At 50.8% G+C, this 12,415-nt stretch overlaps 1 protein-coding gene across 11 annotated transcripts in view; it reads right to left on the bottom strand.

Moving 5' to 3' along the window:
- The window catches only part of PCDH15 (protocadherin related 15), a 1,224,756-nt gene that overhangs the window by 214,056 nt on the left and 998,285 nt on the right, over window positions 1–12,415 (bottom strand). For all 11 annotated transcript variants that reach the window (XM_064145003.1, XM_064145009.1, XM_064145013.1 and 8 more), the window contains one exon: window positions 10,807–10,956. In XM_064145003.1, the coding sequence (XP_064001073.1) occupies window positions 10,807–10,956 (150 nt within the window). The remainder of the gene's footprint in view (window positions 1–10,806; window positions 10,957–12,415) is intronic.

Consider the following 12,415-nt stretch of genomic DNA (forward strand, 5'->3'; position numbering starts at 1 on the left):
TTAGATGCAGGGCTGAGTCACCACTGGACCACCCACATGGTTTTTCTGAGGTTAATTTCTTCTTTCCTTGGGGGTTTCTCAGATGACTCTTAATTTTCTCACTGGTGTCTCAGCTGGCTGTGAATTATGTGTGATTGTAAATTACCTCAGTAGATGGATAACATAAATCAGCACAAGCAGTACTTGAACTTCCAAAAGGGCACAACCACAGCAGGAATTGGCAGCTCTGCCTGGGCACTCAGCTGCCTGCTACCAACAGTGGTGGAGGAGAAGTGACAGGGAATGATGGCAGGACGGGGTCCTGCTGCTGCTTCCAGCTGCAGCTGAGCAGTTTGAAATGGAAAATGGCAAGGGTACCAGCAGGTACAGCAGCAGAGCCCCCCCTGGAATGCACAAAACAGGAGAAGAAATCTCAGCCTCAGACACGATTCCCTGCAGGGCTCCAAAACCAAAAAGGAATAGACAAAGAAGCTCCCAAAAGGGCTCAGCTGGCTCCTCTGCTTTGGCTTGACAGAAACACTGGCAGCAGTGGGCAGCACTGCAGGCAGGATTTTGAGGCCAGGATTTAAGGGGTTACACACAATGACACAAAAGCTTAGCAAGGACTGTGAAGCCTACAGCAGGATCAACAGGCATTATGTCAGCTAGGGGACCCCTAAATGCCACACACTAAATGTCCACCTGCCAGACCCCCTCTGCTCGTCCCTGGGACACTCTCACAACTGACAGGTAGAGTAACTTGTTGACATCAGTGTTACAAGATAGAATGTAACCTACCAATCCATACAGCATCACACCTGAACAGGCTGTGGCCTGTCAATGCACCACCTACAACTTTCAAACCACCTCTGTCCAAGGGAAACTACAGAACTGGAACAGGAGGGATCAAGCCTTGCAACTAGAATAGAATCATAGAATTAGGTTGGAAGAGACCTCCAAGCTCATCTACTCCAACCTATCACCCAACTCTGTCCAATCAACCAGACCATGGCACTAAGTGCCCCAGCCAGGCTTGGCTTCAACACCTCCAGGGACGGTGCCTCCACCACCTCCCTGGGTAGCCCATTCCAATGCCAATCACTCTCTGCCAACAACTTCCTCCTCACATCCAGCCTAGACCTCCCCTGGCACAGCTTGAGACTGTGTCCCCTTGTTTTGTTGCTGGGTGACTGGCAGAAGAGCCCAACCCCACCTGGCTACAGCCTCCCTTCAGGTAGTTGTAGACAGCACACCACCAGTGACTGGATGCCAGCTGGCCGGGGAATCATTCACCACCACTCTCTGGGCTTGGCCTTCCAGCCAGTTCTTGACCCATTTCAGGGTGAATCTGTCCAAGCCAGGAGCTGCCAGCTGTGCCAGGAGCTTGTTGTGGCAGACGGTGCCAAAGGCTTTGCTGCAGTCTAGCCCCACATGCACCAGGCAGAGAACCTGATCATAAAAGGAGATCTGGCTGGAAGGGAAGGGAGATGAAGAATAAAAGCTCAAAGCTGTAATATTTGAGTGAATCCCATGTGCATGCAACATTAAACACTGAGGAGAGCACATGAAAAACTCATTTGCTCTAGGGGATAACCTCACATTTTTTCTGTCCATAGGCTCAGGGAAGAGTTAAATTTAATGTAAAAAAGTCAAAACCTTGTCAAAACCAAACAAGAAGTCTACAGTAAATCAGAACAAATTCACTGAAATGCTAAAAACTAAAGTGGCTTGAGTGGGTTAACAAGAGTGAGGTTTGCCTTCTTTCTTAGGAGTGCAAACTGTCAGGGGCCAGGCTGCTTCATGGAGGATCGACCATATTCCCATGGGATAAGCTATACACAGCATTCATCACAGAATTCCTTAGACTGGCAAAGCCCTTCAAGCTCCTCCAGTCCAATCATTAGTTCCACACTGACAAGTTCTTGACTAACCCAAACCCCTCAGCACAACATCTCATCACTAGGAATCACTATGCTTGGAAAGCACCACCAGCATCAGCCAGTCCAACCTTCATCCCAGCAGCCTTCATCACTACACCATAGCCTCAAGCACCACATCCACTCTCCTTTCAAACACCTCCAGGCATGGCAACTCCACCACCTCCCTGGGCAGCCTGTTCCAGTGCCTGACCTCCCACTCAGGAAACAACTTCCTCCCAACAGCCAACCTAAGCCTCCCCTGATGCAACTTGAGGCCATTTCCTGTTGTCCTGTCATGAGTAAGTGGGGAGAAGAGACCAGCTCCAGCCTCACTACAACCTCCTTTTAGGTAGCTGTAGAGGGCAGGAAGGTCCCCTCTCAGCCTCCTCTTCTCCACACTAAACACCCCCAGCTCCCTCAGCCGCTCCTCACAGGCCATGTTTGGCAGACCTCTCCCCAGCCTCATTGCCCTTCTCTGCACCTGGTGCAGCACTTAAAATCATTTGATCTTCTCCTGAAATAATCAGTCTTCTGCTTCTTTGCCTCACAGTGCAGCAACCCAAACTCATGTCTAGCATGGAAGTATTTAATTCTTCTAAAGTGATTTGAGTGGAATTTCTTTGGCAGAGATGCTTCCCTCCAACAATGCCAACTCATCACTGCTGCACTAGGATGGGTAGATTTTCGTAGCCTCCTACAGTCGTTCTTACCCTGGGGGCTCCAGAACTGGACACAGTGCAAAGCAGAGTGGAGGGGTAAATCCCCTCCCTCACTGTGCTGCTCTCACTACCTTTGATGCAGCCCAGTACAGAGCTGCCTTCTGGGCTGCCAGCTACCATTGCTGGCTCCTGGGGAGTTTCTTATCAACTAACACCCCCAAGTCCTTCTTCTCAAGGCTTCTCTCCAGCCACTTCTTGCCCAGCCTGGATTTGTGCTTGGGACTGCATCTATCATGTGCAGCATTTTGCTCTCCCTCCTTGAACTAGAATAGAATCACAGAATCACAGAATCAGTCAGGGTTGGAAGGGACCACAAGGATCATCTAGTTCCAACCCCCCTGCCATGGGCAGGGACACTCAACTTCACGAGGTTGGCTTGGACCCACCTCTCAGCCTGTCCAAGCCACTCTGGATGCTTTCGTTAACGTCCCAAAGAGTAACTATCAACCTACATGCCACAGAAATAACCTTCTGCACTGAACTCCAAAAGCAGGACACACACAAAGACAAACAAAGTCTTTATGCAAACTCAAGGGCCCAAGTGTTTAAATGACAGGATTTGGAACAGGGCCACCTGAGAAAGGAAATTAATTGACTGCACAAGAACACAGGTTAATGAGGTTAATTATACTCACAAACACTGAATGCTTGAAAAGATAAATGATTTCAGTAAGTTTTGGGGACAGACCCACGGATCAAACCCAGAATTAAAGAGAACTAAAGCTTAAGAGCTACCATAAGATCTGATTCTATAAGTGGGGCTGCAGATGGGGTACACGCCACCCAAAAGAGGAGAAGGGTTTTGTCATGGGAGTTGGACAGGATCATTGACAGGGCTTTCAGCTAGGCTGGGCAAGGACCAGGCTCACTGGAGACAAGCCTGGAACACTTGTGGCATGGTGTGATGGCTAGAACTGCTATCTTGGCTGAGGCAGGGACAGTGGGCCATGTGACAAGGAAGAGGTGAGGGTCACTGAGAAGCTAGGACACAGTGCTGCCTCAGAGTGATCAAGCAGGGAGCAGACCTCTAGTACTATGTACAGTTCTGCATCACTCACTACAGGAAGAACACTGAGGTGCAGGAACATGCCAAGAGAAGGGCATCAAGGCTGGTGAAGGGCCTGGAGCACCTGGGCTACAAGGAATCTCTGTTGGAGCTGGGGTTGAAGAGAAAGCTGAGGGCAGGCCACATTACTCTCTACAACTACCTGCAAGGAAATTGGAGTGAGTGTTGGTCTCTCCTCCCAAGGAACAAGTGGTAAGACAAGAAGAAATGGTTCCAAGCTGCTCCAGGGGCAGTTCAGGCTGAATATTAGGAAATATTTATTCACTGAAAGGATTCCCAAGCATTGGAATGGTATGCTCAGGGCAGTACGGAGTCACCATCCCTGGAGGTGTTTAAGCAGCCTGTAGACCTGGCAGTCAGGGACATACTTAGAATCATAGAATCAAACAGGTTGGAAGAGACCTCCAAGCTCATCCAGTCCAACCTAGCACCCAGCCCTGCCCAATCAACCAGACCATGGCACTAAGTGCCTCAGCCAGGCTTGGCTTCAACACCTCCAGGCACGGCCACTCCACCACCTCCCTGGGCAGCCCATTCCAATGCCAATCACTCTCTCTGACAACAACTTCCTCATCACATCCAGCCTAGGTCTGCCCTGGCACAGCTTGAGGCTGTGTCCCCTTGTTCTGTTGCTGCTTGCCTGGCAGCAGAGCCCAACCCCACCTGGCTACAGCCTCCCTTCAGGGAGCTGCAGACAGCAATGAGCTCTGCCCTGAGCCTCCTCTTCTGCAGGCTGCACACCCCCAGCTCCCTCAGCCTCTCCTCACAGGGCTCTGCTCCAGGACCCTCCCCAGCCTTGCTGCCCTTCTCTCAACACCTTCCAGCACCTCAGCATCTCTCTTGAATGGAGGAGCCCAGAACTGGCCACAGCACTCAAGGTGTGGCCTGAGCAGTGCTGAGCACAGGGGCAGAAGAACCTCCCTTGTCCTGCTGCCCACACTGCTCCTGAGCCAGCCCAGGATGCCATTGGCTCTGCTGCCCACCTGGGCACACTGATGCCTCATCTTCAGCTATCTACTAGTGACCCCTGAGCTTCATCTTCTCCAGGCTGCACACCCCCAGCTCCCTCAGCCTCTGTTAACACCCTCTCTCCAAAGCCAGCCATAGTCATCTACCCTCCATTTCTGACCACAGTATAGACTCACTACAGGTAGTTTGGCAGCCACCACATGCAGACAGAAGTGTGGAGGAGGGCAAGTTCTCACTCTCTGAACTCTTACATGTCCATAATAATTGTCATTTTTAGCAAAGGGAAGTTCAAAGCCTGCCTTCCCCACTACTCACTTCCATCTTCACAGTGTCATTCTAGAAGTAACCTGTCCATAGAGTTGGGGCTGTTCAGCCTGGAGAAGGGAAGGCTCTGGGGAGACCTTCTAGAGGCCTTACAGTACCTGAAGGGGGCGACAGAAGAGCTGAGGAGTGAGTTTTTACAAGGGCTTGTAGTGACAGGATGAGGGACAATGGATTTGAGCTGGAAGAAGGGAGATTGAGACTGGAGATGAGGAAAAAATTCTTTAGAGTGTCGGTGGTGAGACACTGAAACAAGTTGCCCAGGAAGGCTGTGGATGCTTCTTGTCTGGAGGTGGTCCAAAGCCAGGTTGAATCAGGCCTTGAGCAACCTGGACTAGTGGAAAGTGTCCCTGCCCACGGCAGAGGCTTGGAAATGGATGATCCTTAAAATCACCCAAACTGTTCTGTGATTCTAATGCTGGTGGCACAAAAAGACTACCACAGATGGCCTCCTAGAGCCACTCTCCTATGGAATTTGTACTCCTGCTCTTTGCACACCTCCAGAGTCTGAAAATACCTGCAGCTGCAACACCAGGAAGCAAAACCCCTCAGAGCAGCAGGTCCTCTTGGCGCACAGCAGCTTTTCAGCACCACACCTGGTTTAACCTGGTCTGCTTCAGCCCAAGGACCATAAGCACAGTTCAGGCACCTCTGAGCATCTCTACAGCCAACTCTGGCTGCTGAAACCACTCTGTTCACACATACTGCAGTCCTCTTCAGCAACATCTTCTGCCTCATGTTTCCTGGCACATGCACCTTGAAGGGGGAAATTCTGAGACATTTTAAATCCTTAGGACACTGCACTGACTGATGCCCTACACGACAAAGCCCACAGATCTAATTAGTTATCACTGCAGATGAGTGCTTATACTTCAGGAAAAGTTCCACATGGTAGGGGGTTTGTAAGAGACCTTTGGAGATCATCTAATCCAATGCCCCTACTAAAGCAAGGTCAACCACAGCAGCTTGCCCAGGATGACAATGGCATGGGGAGTTTGGCATCTCTGCAGAGGACACTCCCTGGGCAGACTGCTCTAGGACTCCAGCACCCACACACCAAACAAGTTTTTCTTCATGTTCAGATAGACCCTCCTGGCTGCCAGTTTCTGCTTGCTGTCCTGATGGGCAGACAAGAGTCCAGCCCCATCCTTTTGTCCTTTGCCCTTTAGCTCTTGCTGTGCATTCTGCTGGAGCAGATGATAGCTCATGGCTTAGACAGGTGGACTCTTGGCTGGGTTAAAAACTGTCTGGATGGCTGAGCCCAAGTTGTTGTGGTCCATGGGGTTAAATCCAGCTGGTGACCTGTCACAAGTGGAGTCCCTCAGGGCTCACTTTTGGGGCCAGTCTTGTTTAATCTCTTCATCAGTGACCTGGCTGAGGGCATCAAATGCAATCTCAGCAAGTTTGCAGATGACACCAAATGAAGCAGAAGTGTCAATCTGCTGAAGGGTAGGAAAGGCCTGCAGAGGGGTTTGGACAGGCTGGAGCCATGGGCTGAGGCCAATGGCATGAGGTTTAACAAGGCCAAGTGCCAGGTCATGCACTTCAGCCTCAACAACCCCCAGCAGCCCTACAGACTGGGGGAGGAGTGGCTGGAGAGCTGCCTGGCAGAAAGGGACCTGGGGCTGTTGTTGGTCAGCAGCTGAACATGAGCCAGCAGTGTGCCCAGGTGGCCAAGAAGGCCAACAGCATCCTGGCCTGGGTCAGCAATTGTGCGAGCAGCAGGAGTAGGGAGGTGCTCATGCCCCTGTACTCAGCACTCCTGAGACCACACCTCCAGTACTGTGTCCAGTTTTGGTCACCACAGTACAAGAGGGACACTGAGGTGCTGGAGCAGTGCAGAGAAGGGCAATGAGGCTGGGGAGAGGTCTGGCAAACATGGCCTGTGAGGAGTGGCTGAGGGAGCTGGGGGTGTTTAGTCTGGAGAAGAGGAGGCTGAGAGGGGACCTTACTGCCCTCTACAGCTACCTAAAAGGAGGTTGTAGTGGGGCTGGAGCTGGTCTCTTCTCCCCACTTACTCATGATAGGACAAGAGGAGATGGCCTCAAGTTGCATCAGGGGAGGCTTAGGTTGGCTGTTGGGAGGAAGTTGTTTCCTGAGCGGGAGGTCAGGCACTGGAACAGGCTGCCCAGGGAGGTGGTGGAGTTGCCATGCCTGGAGGTGTTTGAAAGGAGAGTGGATGTGGTGCTTGAGGCTATGGTGTAGTGATGAAGGCTGCTGGGATGAAGGTTGCACTGGCTGCTGCTGGTGGTGCTTTCCAAGCATAGTGATTGATAGTGATGAGATGTTGTGCTGAGGGGTTTGGGTTAGTCAAGGACTTGTCAGTGTGAAACTGATGATTGGACTCGAGGAGCTTGAAGGTCTTTGCCAATCTAAGAGATTTTGTGATTCTGTGATTCTGCACTGAGAAGATCCCCTCTCAAGTCTGTTGTGGACTAAGTAGCCCCAGGTCTTTCATTCTCTCTGAGGAAAAAGCACTGATGCACATGTTTGGGGTTTGCTTTTTTTGGGGGGGTGGGTTGTAGCACTGGATGTATCTCTGTACCCAAACTATCAAGTGACTGTGTTTTCCTTGCAAATGTCACATGTTTGTATGGAGAGTTAGGCTTTCAGGAGAGTTTGCAAACACACCTCTTGATGTCAAACCCACAGCTCCTGAGCTTCACCTGCATTTTGCTCAATATTTTGGTCAATATTTATCAGAATCACAGAAACATCCAGGTTGGAAAAGATCTGCAGGATCAGCAAGTCCAAACTATAATCCTATTCTACCAGAGTCACCTTAAATCGTAGCACTAAGCACCACATCCAAATGACCCTTAAACATGTCCAGGGTTGGAGTTTAGGGGAGTTTGCAAACACAGCTCTTGATGTGGAGGCTTCAAAGTGACCTTCTGTTGGCCTTCCAGGATCTGAAGGGGACCTACAAAAAAGCTGGGGAGGGACTTTTAAGGACATCAGGGAGTAACAAGACTAGGGGGAATGGAGCAAAGCTGGAGGTGGGGGGATTCAGCCTGGCTGTGAGGAGGAAGTTGTTCATAATAATGAGAGTGGTGAGAGGCTGGAATGGGTTGCCCAGGGAGGTGGTTGACGCCCCATGGCTGGAGGTGTTTAAGGCCAGGCTGGCTGAGGCTGTGTGCAGCCTGCTCTAGGGTAGGGTGTCCCTGGGCATGGCAGGGGGGTTGGAACTGGCTGATCCTTGTGGTCCCTTCCCACCCTCACTAATTCTGTGTTTCTATGACTCTAAGTAAGTTTTTCACAATAATTTACTTGTTTCCCACACAGCCTCCTGTGTATTTTGAAGGAACTTAATTATGCCTAAAACTTGTGTCTTGTGAAATTGCCCCCATGGCTGTCAGTGACGTTTTGTAAGCAGTTGTAGCCCAGGCTGGTGAAAAGCCAAGGACAACACTTCCAAAGATGCAAAGAGAGCAAGCATGGTGAGGCAATCAGCTGAAGCAGGGCAGGTGTCAGTGATGCTGAACTCTCTGCCAGTACTCTTCCATCACATTTAACTTCTGATTCCCGTTCAGAATATGGCAATTTGGTCCTTAATTTAGCTGATGGATTATTTTTGTTGCCAGTATTCACCCTGCCTTCTACCACCCTTGACTGCTGACCTCTACTAACAATGTCTTGCCTTCTCATCCATCTAGAGTGCAAGCACTCATGAGCATGGCTGAGATCTTCCAAGAATTAGCTTCCCCAAAAGCATTTTTTTCTATTAACTTCAGTGCAACCAGGATTTACCTTCTGTCTGCACTGAGACATAAATCAGTGCTTGGAAGCTTTAATTAAAACTGCTTCTCTCCCTGGGCTTGTGTTCAACAAATTTTTCACTGCTCATTTGCTCTCCAAACACGTGACTTGGGCTTCTCTCAAAGACAAAACACAGGGGGGCAATGGTCTGAAACTAGAGAATGGCAGATGTAGGTTAGACATCAGGAAGAAGTTCTTTGCTATCAGGGTGGTGGAACACTGGAAGAGGCTGGAGGCCCCATCCCTGGAGATATTCAAGGTCAGGCTCGATGGGACTCTGAGCAACATGATCTGGTTGTGGATGTTGGGGATTGACTGGATGAGGATTTTACATCTGTCACATCCAAATTGTGAAGCCAGTGATGCAGACAGCTAGGAGCTGTAAGAATAACTCACAGAATCCCAGCATAGTAGATTTGCCATTGGAATGGGCTGCCCAGGGAGGTGGTGGAGTCACCATCTCTAGACGTGTTGAAGCAATGCCTGGCTGGGGCACTTAGTGCCATGGTCTGGTTGATTGGCTAGGGCTGGGTGCTAGGTTGGCCTGGATGAGCTTGGAGGTCTCTTCCAACCTGCTTGATTCTATGATTCTGTGATTCAAAGACAGACCTAGTCCTTGGTGTTGGCAACTTTTTAATAGCTATGTAAGCTGGAAAACAGTCTGGAGAACAGGTCCTATGAGGACCTGGGGGTGCTTAGTCTGGAGGAGGCTGAGGATTAACCTCATTGCTCTCTACATCTCCCTGAAAGGAGGTTGGACTGAGTTTGGGTCGGTGTCTTCTCCCTGGTATCACAGACTCATAGAATGGTTTAGGTTGGAAAGCACCTCAGAGACCAACTACTCTAACCCCACTGCCATCAGCAGGGACACCTCTTGAATTCAGCTGCATCAAGACATCATCCAGCCTGGCCTTACACATGCCCAGTGAGGAGGCATCCACAAACTCCCTGAGTAACCTGTTCCAGAGTCTCACCATACTCACATTGAAGAACTTCTTAAGATTCATTCTAACTCTACTCTCCCTCAGCTTCAAGCCATTCCCTCTTATCCTACTGCTAGATACCCTCAGGAAAAGTCCCTCTCCAGCTTTCCTGCAGGATCCCTTCAGGTATTGGAAAGCACCTCTAAGGTCCCTCTGGAACCTTCTCTTCTCTAGGCCAAACAATCCTAGTTCCCTCAGCCTGTCCTCACAGCAGAAGGGTTGCAAGAGGAAGCAAACAGAAATTGTGTCAGGGGAGGATTAGGTTGGGCATTAGGAACAACTGCTGCAAAACTGGTCAGGGATTGGAACAGGCTGCCCAGGGAGGTGGAGTCACCATCACTCGAGGTCTTCAAGAAAGGTATGGACTTCATCTTGAGTACTGTGCTTAGTTTTGGGTTCCTCAGCTTAAGAGGGACAGGGATCTGCTGGAGAAGGTCCAGTGGAGAACTACAAGGATGATGAGGGGACTGGAGCACTGCCTGATGAGGAGAGCCTGAGGGACCTGGGGCTGCTTAGTCTGGAGAAGAGAAGGCTGAGAGGGGATTTACTCAATGCTTATAAACATCTGAGGGCTGGAGGTGGGGGGGGACACAACAGGCTCTGCTCACTGCTCCCTGGGTTAGGACAAGGAGCAATGGATGGAAGCTACAGCACAGGAGGTTCTACTTCCACAGAAGGGGGAACAACTTTACTTCAAGGCTACTGGAATAGGCTGCCCAGAGAAGTTAGTCTCCCCCTCTGGAGACTTTCAAGGCCTGTCTGGGTGTGTTCCTGTGTGATCTGAGCTAGATTGTATGGTTCTGCTCTGGCAGGGGGGTTGGATTTTGGGTGCCTTGCAACCCCTGACATACTGTGATCCTGTAACAGGGGTCTTTGGGACACGGTTTCATGGCCGTGGTGGTGTTGGGCTGATGGTTGGGCTGCATGATTTTAGGGGTCTTCTTCAACTGAATCAATTCCATGGCTCTATAATGAGGCAGGTGGAGGCACACACATTTCATTTCAGGGCATTTCCAACCGGTACGGACAAAACCCCCTGGTGGTAGCACAAAAAAATGACTTCAGAAAGCTAATAAAAACCTCCTGATTACCTTTATCACACCTTCCCCAGGTCCCATGTCTGTGTAGATCTTGACATTGTATGACAGGTTGGAGAAGGTAGGGGAATTGTCGTTGGCGTCGATCACCACAATGTTGACGGTCACCGGAACGCTCTCCTGGACACCATCAGAAGCTGTCATCTTGAGGGTAAAGAAGAACAGGAACATACCTGAGTGGTGTGCTCTCAACGTGATTCCAGCCATGAGGAAATACAGTCAGAGAACTAAGAAGTTAAGCATGTTGGCATTCACTTTTGTCTGCACTTAACAGCTTAAAGGAGGCTTTGGCTGAGCTGGAGGCTGCAGTGACCAAGGCTCTGGGCAAAAGCACCATGAAAGCATGTGTATAGGACAAACTGAGTCAGACCAGCAGGAGAAAGGAGACAGAAGAAGCATTTCTTGAGGAAATGGGGAAATGGTCCTGGTGGATAGAAGGATGCTCATGACCCAGTAATGTGTCCTTGTGGCTAAGAAGGCAAATGGTATGCTGGGGTGGATTAGAAAGGCTGTGATTAATAGGTCCAGAGAGGTTCTCCTGCCCTTTAACTCTGGCCTGCTGAGGCCACATCTGAAATACTCTGTCCAGTTCTGGGCCCCTCAGGTCAAGATGAACTTCAAGGAATCAAAATCATAGAATCAGTCGGAGTTGGAAGGGACAACTAGGATCAGACAGTTCCAACCCCCCTGCCATGCCCAGGGACACCCTACCCTAGAGCAGGCTGCACACAGCCTCATCCAGCCTGGTTTGAAACACCTCCAGCCATGGGGCCTCAACCACCTCCCTGGGCAACCCATTCCAGCCTCTCAGCACTCCCATGCTCAACAACTTCCTCCTCACATCCAGGCTGAACCTACCCATCTTCAGCTTTGCTCCATTCCTTCCAGTCCTGTCACTCCCTGATATCCTGAAAAGTCCCTCCCCAGCTTTTTTGGAGGTCCCTTTCAGATACTGGCAGGCCACAAGAAGGTCACCTGGGAGCCTCCTCTTCTCCACACTGCACAGCCCCAACTCTTTCAGTCTGTCCTCAAAGCAGAGCTGCTTCAGCCCTCTCAGCATCCTCCTGGCCCTGCTCTGGATACACTCCAGCGTCTCCACAGACCTCTTGTCCCAGAGGCTCCAGAACTGGATGCAGTACTCCAGGTGGGGTGTCACCAGAGCACAGCAGAGAGGCAGAATCACCTCCCTCCACCTGCTGGCCACACTGCTCCTGAGGCAGCCCAGGCTCTGCTTGGCTTTCTGGGCTGCAAGTGCACACTGCTGGCCCCTGTTGAGCTTCTCGTCCACCAGCACCCACAAGTCCCTCTCCTCAGGGCTGCTCTCCAGCCACTCACTGCCCAGCCTGGATTTGTGCTTGGCATTGCCTCCACCCAGCTGCAGGACCTTGCCCTTGGTCTTGTTGACCATCAGGAGGTTGGCTTGTGCCCACCTCTGCAGCCTGTGCAGGTCCCTCTGCATGGATCCCTGCCCTCCAGCCTGGCTGCTGCACCACACAGCTTGGTGTGGGCAGAAACTTGGTGAGGCTGCACTCAGTGCCTCTGTCCATGGCACCCACAAAGATGTTGAACAAGACTGGTGCCAGGACTGACCCCTGAGGGACTC

This window comes from Pogoniulus pusillus, chromosome 6 (assembly GCF_015220805.1).
Source record: "Pogoniulus pusillus isolate bPogPus1 chromosome 6, bPogPus1.pri, whole genome shotgun sequence".
In the NCBI taxonomy this organism is placed as follows: domain Eukaryota; kingdom Metazoa; phylum Chordata; class Aves; order Piciformes; family Lybiidae; genus Pogoniulus; species Pogoniulus pusillus.